The sequence below is a fragment of the Antrostomus carolinensis genome, unplaced genomic scaffold (genome assembly GCF_000700745.2).
Source record: "Antrostomus carolinensis isolate BGI_N321 unplaced genomic scaffold, ASM70074v2 scaffold12820, whole genome shotgun sequence".
NCBI classification, from domain to species: domain Eukaryota; kingdom Metazoa; phylum Chordata; class Aves; order Caprimulgiformes; family Caprimulgidae; genus Antrostomus; species Antrostomus carolinensis.
The window spans coordinates 55,056-77,792 of NW_010286539.1; the positions used below are offsets into that span (position 1 = coordinate 55,056).

Consider the following 22,737-nt stretch of genomic DNA (forward strand, 5'->3'; position numbering starts at 1 on the left):
GACTCTTCTCACACCTCAGTGGTTTTTGGCAGAAGTACCTGGCAGACCATGCTATGAAACTGGATCCCCCTCTCTGTTTTTCAGTGTTGTTCAATAGCTCAATGGGAGATATAAGGTCTAGGGTGGAGAAACCTAGGGATTTAGGGAAAGCGTATGCTTCATGTTGTGCTCTATGGGGCCAGATTCTGCATTGTCTTTGTCCTGGCCTGGCTTCAGCTACTGCCATGGAGTTAACGCTAACTGTACTCCTGTATTTAATAAAATGTAAATTGGGTTCTCTCCTTAAGCATTGTGCATATATATAGCAAATAGGAAATAGGATTAGAAGAAGACAACAAATTAGCCAACAGTAGTAATGTTAGCTGTCTTCTCCCTACAGCCATCTTATTTCCTGCTGCCTTTCCTGTGGGATTACAGGTATTCAGCTGGTCAAATACTGTCCTGGTATGTTCCTACAAGGATTCCCACTGAGTTCAATGTGACTTGCTCGTGTCTATCTCTGGGCGTAGTAAAGTGTATTCCTGGGTTAGGAGAGTGCCAAGAAGTTACCTACAGGAGGCAAAACTCGAGCAGAGAGGAGGGGAGGGGTGTTTTGTTCAGGGTTTTGTTTTGTTTTTTTTAAATAGGTGAGAACTGACTATGACAAAAATCCTGCCCTAACTCATGAATGCAACCCAACGCCTGAATAACTGAAACCAGATTTTGCCCCAATTACTGGAAAGTAATTCTTCTCTTGTCTTTATGACCTGTATTTCTCTTAATAGGAAGCTTCAACTTCATAAGAAGAAATAAAATTCAGCCCTAACTCAAAAGTAAGTTGATAGGGGGAAACATTTTAAACTTTAAAAAATACACACCCCACTCAGTGAACCTTTGAGACCTGCAAATGTTTAAAAAGAAAAAAAAAAAATAAAAGCCAACTAAAAACCCACAGCAGCTGCAATTTGAAAAACAACACTCTGATGCTAACAATAAGTAATTTTAATCATAAGTACCTCATAGCTTATTTGCAGATAGTTGTACACTCGGAGAAGGAAAAAAAAAAACCAACAACAAAAAACCCCCCTGTAATAGGCCTTAGGTCAGCTGCATTGATTTAATGCATTACTTAGGCTGCCAGAGCAGAGGTAGAATCTCCTCGCACTGCATTAGGAGCGCCTCAAGCCTCCGTGACTCCTTTTGATCAAATCTCTGTGAAAGATGAGTGTCGTGCCCTCTTCAAGCCAGCTGTGAGGGGACTGCCCTGCGACTGGAGGAGCACGCTGGAGCTCAGCACTCCGGGGCAGCGAGGTGAGAGCTGGCTGCAGAGGTGAGAGGCAGACACAACTTCGTACTGTAGGTCTGGAGAACACCAAGGGGGAGGATCTTATTTCACTCCCCTGTGCACAGCCTGAGCATACATCAGACCTTGAGGTGCTCAGAGTCAGACAAGAGTAAAGAGGCGTGTGATGGTTCTGCCTTAGTACTTGTACAGGCAGGAGTGTTTCCAGTACTTCTTTGTACAACTCACTGAGGGAATGGGAAACTGTTTTATAGCTCTGGAAACATAAGCACAGTAAGAATGTCTGAGGTAAGGAAAGTTCTTTGCAGTTCTATATGAATGTGTATTTTTACTGTGCAACTTTTACTTGTGGTTATGCACTGTGGAGATATAAAAAAATCTTGCGATGGTGTTGTTTTGGGTAATGAACAATGGATGTGAGAGCTTTAGGGAGCTGTGCTCTCCATTTCTTAATTACGAAAAGATACTGGGAAAGTAGAAAACTAGTTTATGTAAAAAATCCTGTTTTTCTTTCTGCTGTGCACTGTAAAGAACTGTATGACTTTTCTGTTCTACAGTAAGTAATGCAGAATTGCAGGCTGATTATAATAAGCAGAGCCATCACTTGTGTAATTGTTTTCCAATTGAAGTAGTAGCGTGTAAATCATAAATACTTGACAATGTTTAATTGTACAAGTCCTCAATATACATTAATAGCAATAAAATCTGTGATTTGTGACTCGGATGTGTTCTGAGTCAAGTGCTTTAAGCAGATACATTATCATTATCATGACGTATAAATGCACTGGAGAGCAGACAACAATGTAATTTCACTATGAAGTTCTTTAGGATTACCACTAAAGTGGAGTTTAATGTATGCCCTTTGTATACAATTTATTGTTGACTATTTAGCATCCAGAAAATAAGGCCAGTAATTATTTTCTTAGGATCAATCTGTTTGTATTTGGGGGAGGACAGGGGGGGTAGAATAAGTGTATGTTTTTGTGTGTGTGTGTGTATATATGGGGGGGGTGTCTTTTTTTTTTTTTTCTTACTATATTGTGCTAATTAAGAGGTTAAATGCATCAGAATACAAAACACTTATTTATTTTTATTCTTTTTTTCATCATGTAGAAAAATAAACATGGTTTAATTGTCAGCTCATACATAATGAGGTTTTATTGGATGTATTTAAGATACAGCATTTTACTTTCTGGTTTATTAATTGGTCAAATACTTTTAGTCCTCTGTGTAATGAATCCTTGGTTTAAAAATGAGGAGAGGGCAGATCGCTAACCCAGGGGAGGACTACTGATATACACAGTCTGTGGTTTATCCTTCTCTAAAATCCTATGGATAAGAAGTGACTATTTTTTTTTTTCTCTTTCTTTATTTTTCTTTTTTTTTCCTCTTTTTTTTTTTAAAAAAAAAAAAAATGTTTTTCAGTGTGAATAAACTGGGAGCCAGGCACCGTTCTGATATTTTGGGGATGTGAGAGAGGAAAAAAATGAAATAAACTACATTTGTTTTAATTTAAAACAAACCATTGTTTGCAAGGCATTTAGCAGTCAGTTTTCACATCTGATCTGAAGTTGGAGTTTAATGTGCTCATTTAGTCGAGATTGTTGTTCAAGCGATTTCTATATATATTTTTGTAATTCATGTAACTACTTGGCTTCTTGAACCTCGGGAGCTGATTGTTTGTCTTATCTTTTGGTGAGCTAACTCTGCGTTATGTTGCAAAACCTTGAGGCATGTTGTGTTTCTTCGTGTTCCTGCAGTCTGCAAGTGAAGTCAGCTTCATTAGTTTCATGATGGCACATCAGTGCGTGGCTGGTGTTGCCGCTTCCTTCAAGCTACTCCCGGAGCATGATCTGGGCTGCCTTGGTTTGGATAAGCTTGTAAGGATTTGTCAGCCAGATGTGACAAGATTGTCAAGAGGCAAGTAAAGAAGGAGATCTGATATTAATCAGTGCATAGCTTGGAGCCAAACTTTCTCAAATGCAGTGTAGTAACATGTTCTTCTCATTTACTGCTTCTCTTTGTGGCTATAGAACTGCCACTGTCTGAGTTTGACGGTTAAAAGGGATGCCAGCTAATAGTCTTTAATTGTAAGGATACAATTCTAGGTGGGAAAAAAATCATATGCTTCTATTTTTAACATCCTTTTGGAAAATACAGTTCTGTTTACTGCAGTTTGCTGAAAAATATGCAAGCATTATGTTAGACGAGTCTCTGTTTCTGTACTTTGATTTTAAAATACTGAAATTGTGGCTCAGCTCTCAGTGCTGGAGGAATGGGAGGTGGGGATCCTCACTCCACTCCAGGTCATGGTGCAAAAGAGGAACAGCATTATTTTTAACTACTAACAACAGTGCGTGTTGGTTTTCTTTGTTCTAGTGATTAGAACAATAAACACTGAAGAATACCTTTCTAGTTTCTTCTTTTACAGAAAAGGGGGAAAAAAATACAGACTTTCAAAGAATGTATCATGTATATTCCATTAGGTCCATTTACCTTTATGTGTATAATGCTAATAAGTTTTCTTTATAATCAGTATAATTGTGCATTTCTGTTTGAATTAAACTCTAGAGGTTTTAGTAGTTTGCAGCTTAATCAGACTTTTATTTTAACAATAGGTGCACATGTAAAAAGTAACTAATCTTATGTTCTGGAAAATACATTTTTATTATACTTAATTATGTGGGGGTTTGCTGGATTTATTTTTTAAAAGTAATTGTTCTGTTTATCCTTTGAACTACCAAACCATCTACAACTTATTCAGAGCCCTAAAAATAATGGTATCTGCAAACATATCAAAACCTGCAGGAGTGCTAAATCTCCACAGAAACAGGAAAAATTATTACAAATATTGAGCCACTTCATGGGGCTTTACTATAGCCGAGATGAAATTCTGCCTACTCAGGCTTCAACAAGGTTTGGCCTTTTGGTACCAAATGTCTTGGCTTCCAGCTTCCGTGCCTGTTCGTGATATTGGTAAAAAATCTGCTCATACAACATTGAACGTGTCACTCCATTTCCAATCAAACAAGCCAGTGATTTACTTTGTTTTCAGTAATTAAGACTTGATTATGATGATATTAAATACGCCTCTGATAAGAACAGAATATTCTCCTTTTATTTTAGATTACAGTTTTTGTTACATACGCATTTTTTAAAAGCGCTTTTTTGTATGATTTGGCATTTAGTAAACATTTTTCATACAGGTTTGAGCTAAAATTTAGGTATGGATCTTGATTATGTTATTCCAGCAAAACATCCACCAAATGCAAGGAAGAAAAACTATTGTTTTGGCCCTCTGGGTCATCTCCTGCTCTTCCTGGCTTCCGTGGTGCAGGAGATCTCACAGTTCCTGTGTGCTGGGCAGCCAGCAGTTCTTGTCCTGGCATATGCCACAACTGAAGTTTTACAGCAAGTGTCATCACATTTCTTCTTTTTAGTTTTTATTTTTTTATTATTTTGTTGATAATTGCTCTCTAAAAAAATCTGCTTAGGACCTGAAATTTCAATTTTCAGACTGAAAAAAGATATTATTGAGGGAACGAGGGAAAGTGTCAATTTCTAACAGACTTCAGTTATTTTAGAATAAAGAACAATGACATTTCATTCTATAATAAAACCACAGTAGGATTGTTTCTCTAAACAAATAGGGAAAAAAAAAAAAAGAAAAAAAAGTCAAAATCCAAACTTTTAACTTGAAGTTTCAAGTGTAGCTGATTATCAGTGAGAAATTGGTATTTTCATTTGAAAGTAACTGATGTCTGAAAGCCAGTTAAAAATTTCCTCACCTGTGTTCAATAAAAAGGAATGCTAAGTCTTAAATTGTGAAATTACCAATGGAGCTACACTGTTGCGTAAAATATTGCATAACTGTAGCACCATAGATAGTATCATGTGTATGTGTACAAATACTGTTTGGGTTTAAAATTTATGAAATTGCATTAAATGAAATTGTGTAACACTAAATATTTCAGAAAGCTGTTATTTTTCTTTTATTCTTTAATCTATGTCTTCGCTCTGTAACAGGAAAAAAGGAAAAAAATTAAGCATGCCTGTTTTATGGTTCTGAGACTTCAGCAGTGGTGTGAGGAGCTGAAAAAGTTAGGATTGTCTTTGAAACATTAACTCACCCACATTGCGCACATGTAACATTTTAGATATGAGGTAAAGAGTAAAAGACGCATTTTAAAGGGCTTGGGGTTGATTTATACTGATAGTCTTAATTTCTCTGATACTTGTGCATTTGTGTTTATAACAGTTACTTCTCACTAACATAGGGCTTGGAGTTAAATATTTAATTGAACGCCAGTTCACGGATAGGTCTGTAGTTTCAGCGTTTAACATGGTATGTGTAGCGTGTCAATGCGGATAAATAGCATGTGCGCAATTTATTTCCTAGATTGAATAGCATCCCGTGCTTTGGCGTAAGAAAATTCACACCGTTTCTAGCCAGTGACTTATCTTTACCCCTAAAGCCTTGGCAATTTTTTTCATTAGTATGCAGCAATCTGTTACTCATTTTTGGAATGCACTAATAAGAATGATTTTTTTTTTTTTTCCTGTAAATTTATTAAAAAGGGAAGTTACTTCAGTATCTGGTGATAGACGCTGCTTAACACTCAGCAAAATGTTTCTGACCTGTGCAGGCTGGGGCAGGTGTGCTATGGGAATAGCATGCATTGTAGTCTGCTTCAGAATCAAAATAAATAACAAGTATAGGATAATGATAATGAGACTTTTTTCATTCCTAAATTTCTATTTCTTGTTTCCTTTTCCAAACCAAATGGTAAAAGAGGATGTAAATATGTTCCCAAGTTTGACCAAGCTGCCTGTCAGCATACACCTGTTGTTAACAAGTGAGATTAATTGCAGCGTAAGCCAATGTATCTATAAGCACGTTGCTGAACAGCAAAATTCAGTTTTACTGTCCGGAGCTTTTTGTTTAAAAAGTAGCAGTCTGAGTGTGTGTGCTCACTCGCACACACGCGCACACACATGCTTTTCTCTTTATAATTATTTTGACAGTGCCATTAACAAGAGTTGCCCTAAGGGGCCCTTTAGGGTAAGTGACATGCATGAGGAGTGATTTTCATCCCACAAGTTATGCTGTGATTAAAGTTTGGCCTTGTAGCGTGCTGCCTTTCTCAGAAACAGCTCCCTTCTGCTTCCTCGCCCCGCGCCTCGCCCGAGATTGCCCAGAGTCCTCGCCATTAGCCGCGAAAGCTGACGCTGAGCCCAAAGTTGGCTGTAGGGTTGTGAGTCTGTATTTAGTTTAGTCTCTTATCTCAGCTCCTCGCTCTCAGGACTGTTCTCAGTTAGAAAAACTTTTTAACAAAGCAGCAACGTGTGGACTCGTGGCCCGTAATTCAGTAGTCGGCTAAAACTGTCTTTTAAGTCCATAAGCATGGTTGATTTGATGGGGTGGTGCCATCGTGTGAAGGTATTACCTAATTTCAATTCCATCTTACTGAGCTTTTTCACTTCCCCCCTTCACTTCTTGGCTGTTTTTGAGGATAAGTCAATTATTTCAAGGAGAATTAAATATTCGCACCTCAGGGTGCTCAGCTGCACTCACAAGAGAAAGATTTGGTCAAATTCTAGGCCAAAACGTGGCTCTCAACTGAGGGAGAGGATAATGGGGCAATACAGCTTGCTGCAGGATCTGGGTTGTAAATACTCTGTTTACGTATATGCTCAAACTGTGGCTGTTTAAAAGGAGGTCAGGCTTTGGTATCTGACCCTAAATAAACAATATGAATATATACATAAGGATCTTGATAATTAATGGGATGTATTCTGTGGTCTTATCTAGAAAATGTATCCAACTTGTGGCCTTTGTGTTCTTTTAGGAGTGAAAATCATAATATAATTTTCCCACAGAAAAGGGATAAGTGGGAGTTGAGTGGTATCTGCATCAGCCAAAATTTTCAGCACAATAGGTGTTAAGTTCATGTTTGGCCTCTGAAACAAAAGGGTTTTGTCTGGGTTTTTCAAAGGTTCTTGCACCTCCTGAGCTTGGTGGGAGTGTACATGGTTGGTGTGTATGAAAACCAGCCCAGTTCTTGAGGGGCTGATGTGGGTTTAGGAACAGAGTTGTGCATGTAACTTTGCGTTTAGTGGCACTCCAAAAGGCAAGTTGTGGCCCATCTCCATCTTTCCCATCTCTCTCTTAGTTGGTCTCTTAAGCAGGAGACAAGAATTTTGCTAAATTATTTTGCTAATAAGCAGTTTGTCAAATGAATCATCTAGGGCTAGCATTTGAAACATCTGTTAATGGAGAAGGCTGGAGCTGTTTGGTCCGTGCTGTTTACTCTGTCACATCCATGCACAACTTTTCTCTACTTAATTAAAAGCTCAAAATAAAGAAGATGTAAGAACTGTTTACTGGATACAACACACTGTAAGGCTTGTTTGCTTCTCATGAAAGATGTTTGTTGTTACTTATTATGTTTATTAAATAACTATTGATGGCAGCTGTTACTTTGAAAGAAACATTTATTGTGAGATAAGACTGTGGAAATAGTGTGGGCAGCTTTCAGTCCAATATCATACAAGGTCCTTTTCCTTGTTTTAATAATTTTATGTAATTATTTGTTTTAGTCTTAAGTGTTTTTAAACTTTAGTATGGAAACAGCAGAACTTGCAACAACCCAATGTACGTCAGTAGGCATAAATGTTCCTGAATGGAAATTCCTTTGTGTCAAGGGCTGAGGTTGTGAAAGGCAGGCAGTGTGTGTGTCCTGTCCATGGTGTGTAACTTACCAGGACAGCTTTGACCTCAGCCATAACTGAGAAACTTAAACACGTGACAGAAGAAAACGCCACAATACTGAGCTGAACCTTTACAAGTTGTAGCATGAGCCAAGTCTACTTTGTGCAGAGAAGCTCTCAAATTGGCCTTGCCATCAGACCTGCACACCTGTAAGTGCATGTCAGTGCACTATTGCTTGGCGAGTCCCCATTACCTCTGTGTCCTCCCAGCTCTACTTACAGGCAGCAAAGGGTTTCCATATTCTGTCCATCCTCCAGGCATGCCGTTTCTCTTTGAAGTGAGTGTCAGGAAGAAGAAAATGGCCCAGAGCCTCTCCTTGAAGATGCTGCAGGGGCCCTCCTAATGTTCTCTACAGGCAGACGGGATTCATAGCCTAACTAAACTTGGAATACGTTGGAACTTTCAAGGAACAGTAGAGATATAGGATGCTTAATCTAAACTCTAACAGACCTAATATCAACATGCAGTTTGGGCTTAATTGTTGAGCTGTGTCTTCAACAAGTACTTAGACAATCTGGAGCAGCCCAACACCTTTTGTGATTGTATTTGGAATGTACTGGAATATATTTTAGTTCAAATAAGCTGCAGAGAGCTCAACAGAGTATCAAAAATGTAAGTCCATATTTAGGAAGAACATGGACAAGGGTTAAATACGTATTATGAGGTGGACAGGGTGGATACAGATATATGTGGGATAGCTGAAAAAAACCAAAATATTATTAGTGTGGTGCAGATAAGCACAGCTCGGTTGTGATACAGTGGAAGTAAGGTGGACAAAATGTAAATTTAGAACTTGTTTTAAATCATGACAAAACTGACAGACAGTATTATTTATCAGTGGAACATATCCCTAGGAGAAATGGCAAAAGTTGCCTGACAAAAAACGGACAAAGCAAAGCTTTGCTCATTGTGTGATGTGGAAAAGTATGGCATTGACAGAGATGCTTAAGATAAGGGTTTTTTTAATTTGTCTCTGCTTTTAGTGGTTGTTCAAAGGATTCAAATGCAGAAATAATCAAATGTAACTAGATGATGAAAAGGAAGACTTATTTAAAATTTGCAACTGCAAGAAACCCAGTGGATAACAGTAAAAACAGGAAAAAAACCAAATTGGACAGGAAGGCAACTTCACACTCATGTATAGTTACTGTTTTCTTTACTGAAAGCTTCTCACAGATTTGGATTTGGCCTTTGATTTAGCTGTGGACTGTACTGTTAAGAGATGGTAAATGCATCCATCCCTTTGCTTCTCTTGCAAATCTTTTACAAGGTGCAAGCAAGAAAATATTGCCTAATAACCAGACATATGTCCCATGTTTAAATCTTTTTTTTAAATTTTTTTTTTAAAGAGAGCTTAATTTCTGTGGATTATTCTTAATATGTGAGAAAATTGTTACCTGTACTCTAGGAAGTGAAAAGAGTTTCATGTTTTAGCTGATTGGCAGACAAAAAAAAAAAAAAAGAATCCTGATGCTTTCCAAATTGATCTTCCCCCGTTCCAAATCTTGCCTCTTCCTCCACAAGTGTTCCTACTGTGGAGCCATGGCAAGTCTGTTCTGCAGAAATGACACATCCCAGGTTTTTCCTATAGGATGTGTGCTCACTGGAGCTCAGGTCTTGAAGAGTGGGGTTACTTTTTCTGGGAAATGAAGGTGAGATGGCCATGGGAGATACGGCTTGTTGCTAGAACCCCACAATAAAGGACATGAAAAGCAGTATCTGTTATTGTCTCATCTAATTAAACTTTCTCTCACACATTTCTTTCATGTAACTCCTATTTCTTCTTCAAACTTGTGTTCTAAACTGATAGAATTTCTAATCCCTTCTTGCAAAAGATGTTGCTGTTACACGTCATCAGTGACACCGTTTTGTCAGCAATCCGCATAGCAGAGCAGCGAAGCTCTTGTGCTTTTCAGGTGATGGCAGTAGCTTAAAAAAAAGCAGAATCTACAGTGAGAGGTGGCTTTGTGCAAAGAAGACAAGAGTTTTTCTTGGATGCAAGAAAAAAGTGAGGATGCTGACCAGTGTGTTACTGATGCTAAATACTACCAAGGTAATCTGGGACTTGCTCTTCCATTTTGCTGGTGTCTGCACTTGCAGCTCTCCCTGCCTGCAGAAAGCCAGCCCAGCTTTCTAGCGTGAGCAGAGATTTCTTAATTTGGTCCTGACAGCATCTTCAATACTTACTTGGGTTTTAATTTATTTCCCAAGCCAAAGTGCTGTCAAACCAGAATCCACGTAACTCTGAGATGCCACACAGTTATACTGCCCTTCTTCTCTTGCTGCATTTAAGGCTGCTGTTAGTGTGTTGCAAGTGAGCGTAGGTCCCAAAAGACTTGAGGAGACCACAGATCATCTCAAACTTGCTTTATGAAACGAAGCCTGATTATATACCCAGAATCAGAATGAGCATGTCCCATTAGCCTGTGCTTTTCTTTGGCTGTGAAGGCTGCAAGAAATGTTCAGTAACTTCTGAAGCATAATCGAAGCCACATCAATATCTGGCAAAAAAAAATGTCAGTAGTCATGACTTGCAGGCAACAGATGTTGAGATTTCTTTTTCAGTGATAGATAGATGTTTTTTTCAGTGGCCAGTTTAATGGTTGATCTGTCTTTCTTGTATTGAGGAATCATTTGTATTAAAAATCTGATGTTCAGATTCCCACAGTCATGCTGATAAAACCACAGAAATTTTTGATCAGAATTTTCAACTCTATTTAAAAAATAAAAAATAAAAAATGAAGTGTTGCTGGTAATTGATTTGGAGAGATTAATTTGTGAGGAAGAGAGTGACTGGAAAGCAATAACAAGATCATGATAGCATAAGATCTATTTTTTTAAACATCTGCCTTATGTTTCTAGAAAATGAAACTAAATAATAGACCTGAATGAAAGGATGACACTTTTTAAAATTTCCACTTTAATTTCCATCTGCATTTCCAATCCTTTAATTAATGATTTTGAAACTTTACATGTATGCAATATAGAAAGTTATTCCTTTGTTCTTTGGAATGAAATTGTGTGTACATTCCACTTGTTGGGAAAATAAAGCTCATTAAAAGACTTGATATAATTACAGTACCTTAGAACGGGCACATTAAGGATAGTAGGATTAGCAGGCAAAAGACAAGCATATTACTTTCATGAAGTTTTGCTAACTTTCTCTTCATTGAACTCTGATATAAGTTAATTTAGGAGATAATCAAAGTGCATCTTTTGCAAGTGCCTTTTTAAGTTGAACAATGAAGGAAGATTCAAAATTGTGAGTCACTGATTATTTTAATGTTACCAACCTGAAAATCACATTTCTTTCTTCTCAAAAATTCTTACAAGTAATTTTTTTTTTTTTTTGAGTCAATGACAGATCCCTGATTTGAGGGTATAACTTGATATATTAGCAGTGTGCAGGCTAACTACATCAAAGACTGGTGTCCAGAAGCAGTAACGTATTGACTTGAGAGAGGACCAATTCCATATTTAGAATAGAAGGGGAACTCCACTTGCTTTCTAATAGTTGCTTTCATAAATGTAAACCAAAATGTCCTCCTTTTACTTTTTCTGGTTTTTGCATGTTCAGTCTTCTTCACATATACAGGAAGACAAAATAAATGCATGTACCATATAGAAGAAAAATCTTACAGAAAACTATGAAATGCAAAATTTTGTGTGGTACATCTTTCTTGTCTAATTACACAAATTAAGGAGAAAAAATAGTTTTAAAGGTCAGTGGTTTGTGGAACATGTCCAAAGGAAAAGGAGTGAAAAAAATTTTGAAATCTCAATTAACTTATCATCATGACAGCTTTTTTCATTGTGCATATTTCTGTTACTTCTTGCAGAAGAAGGAAGTACTCTTTTGTAATTTTGTCTGGAGGGACTGCAAAAGATGCATTCATGGAATGCACTGGAGCTTACTGAACCTACCAGGTCATCTATGGAAGAGGTTCAGTCCGTGCAAGTCACAGAATATTATGTATGTAGAGGTAGAGTACTTGAACTGCATCATTGTTTGATATCTTGTGATAGATATGAACCATCAGCCAACTGCACCTTTTTATCCAACCCTTCCATAAGAAATTTATGGCTTTTTATTGTTATATGCAAGTATTTTAGCATCTAAGTGAAAATATATCCTCCAATATATCCTCCATTAAATTGAGGCAATTCACACTGTGCAGGGTATTGATGTGTATTTTATGACTTTATGGCAAGCACAGAGCTTTTCTCAAGAATTGAGTATTTTGCAGTGGTTCCTTTGCAAGATGAAAGGCAAAGTGATTCAGATATTTCAACAGCCCTGTTGCCACTTATTCTGATCCTTCAAATAAAGATGAAGCATCAAGTCACCGCAGTTTGGAGATGTGCATGTAAGCTAACTCCTTGTTAAACCAGCTGCTGAGATTTTAAAATCTCAGTCCAAATCCAGTCATGTAAAGCACTAGGCATCCAAATGTCCTGGACACACTTGTCTGTAGTAGTCTGTTGTGTCCTCTTCTGCCCTATGCCAGTCAAATTCTTCAAGCCTAAAGAAGTGTCCATTGCAAACCCCAGTGAAAGTACCTTTCTCTCATGTCCTTTTCATTTTAAACATTTCCAGCATCCATTGTCCAAAAACTGGCAGCTTTGTCTATTTTCCAAAAGCACCAAAGTGGGGATGCCTGCACTGAAAAAACGTTACTTTTTTCTTCAAGTCTTGTCTTGCTTTTCTATGGGTGTTAATAAACAGTGGAAGTCCCTGTTTTGTGTAAAACCCTAGGAGCAGGAGTAGCACCCAGCAGTGAGCATAACTTTGCCTTATTTCATATTTGCCTCTCTATACTTGAAAGTGTAAAACATCTTGTTTTAAAAACAGAAAAATGAAGACATATTACAATTGCATAATCTAACTTTTTTTTTTTTTTTTGCATTCTGCACATTAATTTCTTCACTTTCCCTCCTTAATAAGTATTCTATTTCTGCAGGAACCATTCTCAGTATTAGATCTGAGCGCTACAGAGTCCTGCAAATGCTTTGCTCTATAGCAATCCCTATGGAGCTTTAACTAGGACCTCAAAGTTGTCTGTCTACTTTCTGCAGCAGATGGGCACATAGAGAAGAAAGCATATATTCCAGGAAGCAAGTTTGTATTACTCTGTTGATTAGGAATATCTGAATACTAATTTGGTTTGCATTATAGATGACCTTGGTGAGAGTAAAGTGATGCACAAATTGAACTGTGCAACTGGTTGCTAGCTGTTTGCGTGCTCTATTTTTGCCTACCATCTTTCAAGCATTTCCCTTGTAAAATGGGACTGCTATAGTCTTTAAGGAGTTGGAGTACTTCTTGGTGAGCTTTGTTACCGAGAAGCATTAGTGAACTCCTGCATCTTTGACAGGATACATATATTCTGTCTGGGTACTGCTGTTAAGTAAGGGGCGACATCTATGCAGGCTAAGGCACTGCTCATTAGGACTTCCTGTACTGCAGTATGGAGTTCCAGCAAAGCTTCAAGAGAGTGGGACTTTCCTCTGTGTGTCTTTGTTTTCAAACCTTCCTGAAAAAAGTGATCTTACATGAAGATGACAGCTTAGGTGAATGCACAAGAACATTTTATTAATGTTATAAAGGAGCTTCAGCCTGAATAAATCCACATAAGTTTTGCTATATATGTCATAAAATATTTTACTACCATAGTATTCTAGTGTTCTAGCTGGTGACCAGTTCTCTTTAAAGCAGAGGCAGTCTTGCAAAACTCCAGTTTTGTCTGGATTCCTTATATTGCACATTGATAGGTATGTGCTGATATATTAACTCTACCTTCATATGGATTTTATGGATGTATTGTATATGTGTAATCTGCACTGTCTAGATGGTGCTTTTGCATTACCTGCCATCCTTTCTCTTGATTTCCAGGCTATCCGATGCACTCTCGTGAGCTGTAGTTGTCAGTGTTTCAAACCTGGGAAAATAAATCAGCGACAATGTGACCAATGCCGGCATGGATGGGTAGCACATGGTAATATTTGTTCTTACAATCTATATAAAACCTTTTAGGATCCTCCTCACTATCGCATGCTTTTTGTGTCACACCTCCCCCTCCCACACCCCAATATTAGTTACATTCAGCTTTGTCTATCTCTTGTGACTCAAGTTTATTTACATCTTGCGATTTTATTTTCAGCCTTGAGCAAATTAAGGATTCCCAACCTCTACCCATCAAGCCAGGTAGAAATAGTCCAATCCAATGTTGTCTTTGATATCAGTAGCCTCATGTTGTATGGAACCCAAGCCATTCCTGTGCGCCTTAAAATTCTACTAGATCGGCTTTTCAGTGTTCTGAAGCAGGAAGAGGTGATACAGATTCTCCATGCCTTGGATTGGACGCTCCAGGATTATATACGTGGATATGTGCTACAGGTATTTAGAGGGACTTTTAAAATATAAATATGATAGCTAAGTAATATTTCATGATGTTTTCTAGCTTAATCTTATCAGTAGTTCACAATGCAATCACAATGTGGTACATCTGAAAGGCAGTAATAGACTTGTACAAGCTTAGCACCAGAAAAGAAAGGGTGGATTTTTGGTCATTGCTCTCTTTTTAGTCAGACTTAACTGAAATCTTCCTACTTTGCTCAAAACTATCAACAAAGGTAAGCCAAGATGAAAAGGAAAAGTTACTGAGAATGTGTCAAAGTAAAGGCTTCAGAATGTGGTCTAGTATTATATAAACAGTGAGTTTACTTTTAAACAGCAGAACAATACGTTGACAAATAAACTTGTCATCTAAACACCAGGGGCAATATTCATCTCTGGTGTAGTGCTACTGACCTTACTGGAGCTACATCAAGGATGAATTTGGACCTATGTGCTTACACTGATGCTAGTCTTTGCTACTGTGGAAGTTACCTTTTATGTAAAGTAACATTATGATCTTACATTATGACACAAATCAATATTTAATGGTCTTGATAATCTTGCTTTTTAGTGTTAGGATTAAAAATATGGAATCAATTACCTTGAACCTCTACCACATGAAAAATTTATAATGTTACGTTCTTCATCATCTTAGAAACTCTTACATGCACTGTGAAAAGTCTCAGTAGGCCATCAAATACATGTTCTGTGATAAAATATTTATTGTAGTTATTGGGAAAAGTTAGGCATAGCTAGAGTTTGAAAGAACTCTAACACTCTAGTGTAATTACAGCTGTGCTCTGTGAACACTGGCAATGGATCGATACAGGTTCATTTGTTCTCTGATCTTAGTTGCTTGGAAGATTATTAAACTTGCAATGAAAGAATACTTGACTTAAATGAGGAGCTAAATCTTGGTCTGATTGCTCCATCTCTGCTGTCTGTACTTACATGGTACTAACTGTTGTTCAAATGACGTGTCTTAATTTTTGTGGAAAAAAACAGTTTATTGGAAAGTATTGCTGTCAGTTCAGAAAGAAATAATATCACCAATGATAAATTTTGGAAGAAAGTATCACAGAATTGGCATTAATCTCTCATTAAGTAGAATGATTTTATCGTTTAGCTAGAGAAGAATTTTTAGTCCCTGAAAAAATTAGAGATGTGGGAGGAGGGATTTTTTTTTTTTTTTTGCCTTAACTAATGTCTGACTTATTTAAATATTTTTGGCTTTAGGATGCTTCAGGAAAGGTGCTGGACCACTGGAGCATAATGACCACAGAAGAAGAACTGGCTACTTTGCAGCAGTTTCTTCGTTTTGGAGAAACTAAGTCCATTGTAGAGTTAATGGCAATTCAAGAGAAAGAAGGGCAATCAATTATAATACCACCACCAACTGCCAATTTGGATATTAGGGCATTCATTGAGAGCTGCAATCAACACAGTCCTAATTTTTCTGCTTCCTTGGACAAGATGAGTCCCACCAACATTCATCCCTTTGAGAATATTGTAAATAACATGGCGTTCATGCTGCCATTTCAGTTTTTCAGTCCAGTGCCTCCACCTTTGATAGGTTCACCACCAGAAAGACATTTGATTGAGCAAGGTCAAGACCATGGCATTGAAACTAAACAAGATGTTCAGATACCATTTTCTGAAAGCAGCTTCTTAACTTCTAGTTCTGCACCATTTCAAATTGAAAATGAGAGGAGCATAAATGGTCCAGATGTCACCACTAAAACAGAAGATGATGCCCTTTTAAGTGATTCCAGTTCACATAATACAGCAGCAAAGCTTGAAATGACAGCGCTATCTCCAGAACACAAAATGAAATCTGTTGAAAAAAATGGCGCTGGGCCAAGGAAAGGGCGTGTTTTCTGCACTGCATGTGAAAAGACATTTTATGACAAAGGTACTTTGAAAATACATTACAATGCTGTTCATCTGAAGATAAAGCACAAATGCACAATTGAGGGCTGCAATATGGTATTTAGCTCTCTGCGTAGTCGAAATCGTCACAGTGCAAATCCCAACCCCAGACTCCATATGCCAATGAACAGAAATAACAGAGATAAAGATCTAAGGAATGGTTTGACCATTGCTGGACCTGGAGATAGTAAAAGGACAGAATTTACAATTTTAACTCCGGATAGCAGAACCATTACCAGCTATGCCAGCTCTTGTACCGATTCAAAGGGTCAGGTTGGATTTCCCAGTATTGGACAGAACGGTGTCCTCTTTCCAAACCTCAAGACAGTACAGCCTGTTCTTCCTTTTTATCGTAGTCCAGTCACACCAGCCGAGCTTGCTAATACTCCAGGTACTCTTCCTTCTCTGCCTCTTGTTTCTTCCTCAATACCAGAGCAGCTTGTTTCAACTGAATTGCCATTTGACATGCTACCCAAGAAGAAATCTCGTAAGTCGAGTATGCCTATTAAGATAGAGAAAGAAGCTGTTGAGACACCTAATGAAAGTAGTGATGTTGCCAGTTCTGAAGATGATACACGTCTGCAAGTGGTAAGCGATGGCGAGCTTGAGACCTGTGAGCATAAGATAGAGAAGCAGGTGACCGACGGGGTGGAAAAGCACCCCCATTCAGGTAATTCATGGAAATCTGTCTCTGGGGTAGAGGGCCCAAAGTATTTTGAATCTGTCTTTGCGACAAATAACAAATACATCGAGGATATCTCTGAGAATGAATTGCATCACTGTGAGAAAGAGGTTAAACCAGAAGAAAACCAACCATTAAAAATAGTATCCCATGAGATTATATATGAAGATCCAAAACACCACCACAATGATGTTATAAAACCAATGACTGAACCCCCCATGTATATTAAAGAGCAGTCAAAGCGCAGGATTCCTAAAAATGACTGCCCTGAATTGCAACACCACTTGCTGACCGGGGGCTTTTTCAGCGCTTTGTCAAACAGGGGTGCTGCCATTCCTTGTTTTGAAGACTCTAAAGATATGGATCATGTCAGTCAACATGCACTAGGGATTCAGAAGGAAGAAAGCCGCTTTCATTGTGACATCTGTAAGAAGACTTTTAAAAACCCTTACAGTGTAAAAATGCATTTTAAAAATGTGCATCTCAAAGAAATGCATATTTGCACAGTTGAGGGCTGTAATGCTGCTTTCCCTTCTCGTAGAAGTCGAGACAGGTAAGAAAATTCTAAACAAAATTGTATTTATTTTACCATCACAATGGAGCCTAATTTGAAATGAAAATGAGTGTTTGAGGAGTGGAGCCTGCAAAGATTTTCTGTGTATCCTCGTATAACAGGTACGATAACTTATCAGAGCATTCATGAAATGAAAATCCATTGAAAGAAACATTTCCTTTCCACTAGACTACGAGGTATTAAATAAAGCCATGAAAATTTCATAACTGATAAAGACTGCAATAGTTGAAAGAATACTTAAGAACATAAAGGAAAAGCCACAAGGGTATGAATTCAGCAATTTTCCAGTAGGTGCATGTGTGGACTTATATGTTTAATATGTACTTTCATGTGTATTTTAATGTATACAGTGTTCTTTAATGAAAAAGCAATGAGATCAATTCAGGAAATCTTCACTTGCCCTCGTCCTTGCTTTACTCGAGGATTTTGAACAGACTGGTGGGAAAAAAGCCCATAGGAAAAGCAAGATTGCTCTGTGTCAGTACAAAATTAACATGGCATAGCGCTAGCCACATTGGTCGTGCTTTTATGTGAGATTACATATTAATTCCTGGGCTGTATCATGAGCTCGATTCAGTTTACTGTTAGCTGCAATATTGTGTTGCTGTAAATCGTTTTATTTCAGCCTATTATGCACATAGGCTGAGAGACAAGAACTGAAGCTTTATTGTTGACCATCAGTTACGTATCAGAATTGGTAAGCGATAGATAACAAACCTGTTAAAGAGCAAGGATGTGTTGTAAATTTTCCAACTCTCCTATAACAATGTTACAGCAGCTTTTGGCTGCAGGAAGCATGCCTGGATAGTACTTCAGAGTGACACAAGGTTTAGATTGTCTGTAATCTGCTAGAGCACTGGAGCCAGCTGATGCAGTCCAGAGAGAGGATGAGCCAGTCTCTGAGGACTGACCATTGCATCTGAGGTGCGCAGATTCATCTGCTGCTGGCAGGGCTTCACGCCCCGATCTGCTGCCTGCATCTTCCCAGATGTGAATTCCTCTCCGCTGTAATTGTGATATGGGCCACAGGAAAGGCAGCCAGCAGTAAGATTTGCATTCACATGCTACAAATTCCTTCCCACACCAGTGTATTCAGTTAAGTTTTAAGATAGGTGCTTTTGGAAGATGATTTCTTAAAAAAAAAAAAAAAGCCAACTCAGAAGAGAGTTCACAAGCTTTGTGCAAAACAGTAGTTACTTGGAACAAATTTGCAGAAATTTCTGGACTTTAATGTAGAGTGCTGTGGCAGCAAGTACAAAATATTTCTGTGCCCTTTTGAACAGTTCATGGTTTGGATTAAACCATGATAGCAGGGGAAAAATGAATGTTTTCCCTGTCTTGCAATAAACTGAATCTTCTAGCCAGAGTCTGGAAGTTCCCAGTGAGCTGATTGATAGTATTCAATGAGGAGCAGTGATTCTGTATGTTTCAGTGGTTTTAAACTGAATCTGGAGATGCCCATTTGAAAACTGCAAATTGCATAAAATGCAATATTCCTTCCTTCAAGGAAATTCCTGTCAAGGAAAAGCTCTGTACTCATGTGTACAGCTGCATCCTGACACGTGGTTACAGTACTTGAGTTCTTCAATATTTTTTTGAAGACCCAGGTGTCACTCCTTTCCTGCTTTGTCCACTGGGAAAGAATCTTACTTCTTCCACCCCTCAGTCCATTCTCTGATCTCAGTTCAGTATACAAGTTTTTAGCCGGTCTCTCAATTCTTCTAGGCCCAGCACTAGATCTAGTGGAGCAGACAGCTATGCACCATGCAGGAGAGAATCTGAAACATTGATTTCTGTAGAGTTATTTCTGATATATGCCATTGCAGGCAAGTTCAGATATCCTGTCACATGTGTAAATCATCTGTGTATACTCCCAGTTGGTCAAATCAGAAGTATACAGTTCATGCATGCTACTAAATATTGATTTTTTTTTTCTTTGTTAATGATCATTATGAAACAGCTCTTAAGTGAGGCGAAACACTTTCTTGCTAAGCTTGTCTTTGTTCTTCTAGACATAGTTCAAACCTAAATCTTCATCATAAGCTTCTGACTAAAGATACACTGGATTTCAACAACCATTTCAATGCAACATACCTCTTGAAAGACATGGCTAAGGAGTTTTGTCAAGATGTGTCTTTAAAACAACATGTTGGACATACTTCTGTAATCTTCAAAGGAATGAACAGAACAGGCAGCTTGGTTTTTCCAATGAGCAAAATTAGAGAGCCCTGTTCTGAGAGTTATGGATACGATCCATTGAATGATGGAGCTGTTCTGGACCTAAGCACTACTTCCAGCATTAAATCTGAGAGCAGTGCTCATTCTTCTTGGGATTCTGATGGAGGAAGTGAAATATGCACCATGCCCTTGGATGATAGTGATGAAAGCTGTGAAGGATCCAGCCTAATGCCCAATGATGAACTCTACCAAGACTGTACTTTAATTGAGAAAGCTAATCAAAACTTTACAAATTTACCTTCCAGTTTGCCAATAACTTGTCATATATGTCAAAAAATTTACAGTAATAAAGGAACTTTCAGGGCTCATTACAAAACTGTGCATCTCCGCCAGCTCCACAAATGTAAAGTCCCAGGTTGCAACACAATGTTTTCATCTGTTCGCAGTCGGAACAGGCACAGTCAAAACCCTAATCTGCACAAAAGTCTGGCTGAGTCACCAACTAGCCTACAGTGAGATCCTGCTGATCTCTAATTTCTGCTAAGAATTAATCATTTCAGTTAAGGAATGTGTTAACATTAGTTTTATTTAAACTCGTTTGACTTCTAGCCCGTTCAACAGCCACGGTCGAATTCTTTTCTCCTGTGTGTGTTCTCTAGCAGTTTCATTTAGCAAAGCTTGGTGCTGTAGTTTTTGTGCAATGTTTTGGTTTGATGTTAAAGAGCTAAAGCTCTGTAAGGAAAAGAAAGCGTCTTAGAAATGGGGGAAATATGGAGACATTAACTAAAGTATTTCTGATACCTGTGAAGTATTACTTGCCAACAACAGGAGCTTCAAATGAGAACCATCATCCCTTGTGTTTACATGTTAAAAGAGTTATTGTGTCATGTAAGAAATGAGTAACAATTGGGGTGAGTTTCCTCTGGCTGGGTTGAGAATTTTGGGGCTACCATTTCGTTCCTGAGACCATAGTCTGAAGCTGACTTGCAGTATTAGTTGAACGTGGTATTTGCAGTTTACTGTATCCCAAAATCCAAAAGGTAAAATACAAATTTGGGAAGACTTTGCATACAGTCAAAATCTTCTGAAAATCACACAGTTCTTACTCTTTAAGTTGGCATTTCACTTGAATAAAGATTGCAGTATTTTGGCTTTCTTAGAATTTAATACCATTTGCTTTGCAAAAGGGGGTACTACCTAACTTGGCAGGGTTGCCTGAATAAATCTGAGACATTTCCATAAATTGTAGTGATAGAATGAATAGCTTAAACTGAAATTTCTGAACCACAGCAAATGCATCCATAAAATAGGGGGTGGGGAGTAAACCCTTTATTTTAAAATGCACTTTTGAGTTCCACTTTCAGGAAGAGAAAAGTTTTTGTTAAAAATAGGAGGGGGAGGGGATGAGGAAAAAAACCCCAACCAAATATCCAAACTGCTTAAGAGTTTGAAGGTGCAATTCTAAGCCTTCGAGAGCCAGAGATAAAATGGATGCAGTAAACATCTTTCATGATTCAGCAGTTACTGTTTCTCTTACTGGTGGGGGGTGGTGGGGAGGACACGTGTCAATCTTTGTAATAATAGCAAATAACAGCAGAATGCTGATTCTCATTCACACCTTTTTTTTATGAGAACACTGTTCAATATCTGTTACAATGTTTAATATCTTTGTATTTGTTCCTGTAATTAACAGTATTCTGCATTATGTTCTATGCACTTAAGAAGACTGGTCTTGCATTGTATTTAAAAAACACTTTAATATTTAATTTGTAGCCACATCATACAAATGCTGCGTGTGTACTTGTGATGCATCTCCTTTGACTGAATCATTTCTAAAAAGAAAAAGAAGAAAACAAGTCTTACAGTACCTTTTTTTTTTCTTTAATTCACCAGTTGAAATCTGTTGATCAATTCTAGTATGCAAGCATGATATTGACAGCACAATCTGTACATATTATACCAAAGTGCTTACAGTATTTGTGGTTTCTAGAACTTAGTCTAGTTTTCCAGTAAAACTGGATCTTAGTTTTATTCATTTTTGTGATTGAATAAAAATAGACTGAATTTCTGGATTTCATATATATGTAGAAAGAATAGTACAATGCTATTGCCATACGTCTTGATGTTTAACTTATTCTAAAATATACTATGGTATTGTAACCATTTCATATTGTATAAAGGAAACAAAAGTGGACTGAATATTTCACTAATTTTTTTGAAAACTGGTTTGTGTGTGAGTATGGGTTATGCAGGGAAAAAACGTGACACAGTTGTAAATGTTTGTGCTCACTAGAAATGGTTTCCATGCATTGTGTAAAGTAATCTTCTATTTTTTTAATTTACAGTAGGTTTATGTGATATTTAAAATAATCCATTTGTGCTTGAAGGTAACAGGAAAAATTATTAGCCTGGGGAAAATTGTGCCATTGCTTTGAGTTTTTGTGTTTTGGGGTGGTTGGTGTTCTGGGTTTTTTGGGGGGAGCTGGGTAGTGTTTGTTGGTTTTTTTGTTGTTTGGTTTTTTTTTAATGGGAAGTCATATCAGTGGGGATCATGGTTTGAAAGGTAAGGGCACAACCATAGGAGACACAATTGCTCCCAGCCTTTTGATAGTATGAATTGATGATTTGTTATCATTATTTCAAGTTCTTTTTTTTTTTTTTAATATCTATATATACACCAATTTGTTTAATCATAAACAGTGGGTTTTTTGAAACAGTGTGATGTAAAAAAAATGCTGTAATGCCCATTAATTTAGCTTTCACTGTGTCCAAAAAGGAAACACATTTGTATACCCTAACAATTTTGTATGTGTTAATAAAAAAAAATAACAATGCCTCTGGTTGATTCAGAAAAGTAGGTTTATGTGATTGAAAAAAAACTACTAGTCTTCATTTTCATTTAAAAAAAAATATATCTGAAAAG

The 22,737-nt window shown here is 37.6% G+C and overlaps 1 protein-coding gene across 1 annotated transcript; it reads left to right on the forward strand.

Annotated features, from left to right (window-relative positions):
• Positions 1–1,425: 1,425 nt before the first annotated feature.
• On the forward strand, positions 1,426–20,767 carry BNC1 (basonuclin zinc finger protein 1). The gene is made up of 5 exons (XM_010174265.2): positions 1,426–1,570; positions 13,948–14,050; positions 14,216–14,451; positions 15,688–17,615; positions 19,649–20,767. Exons 1-5 carry the CDS (start codon positions 1,562–1,564, stop codon positions 20,328–20,330), a joined length of 2,958 nt encoding a protein of 985 aa, XP_010172567.1. The 5' UTR covers positions 1,426–1,561; the 3' UTR covers positions 20,331–20,767.
• The last annotated feature ends 1,970 nt before the right edge of the window (positions 20,768–22,737 follow it).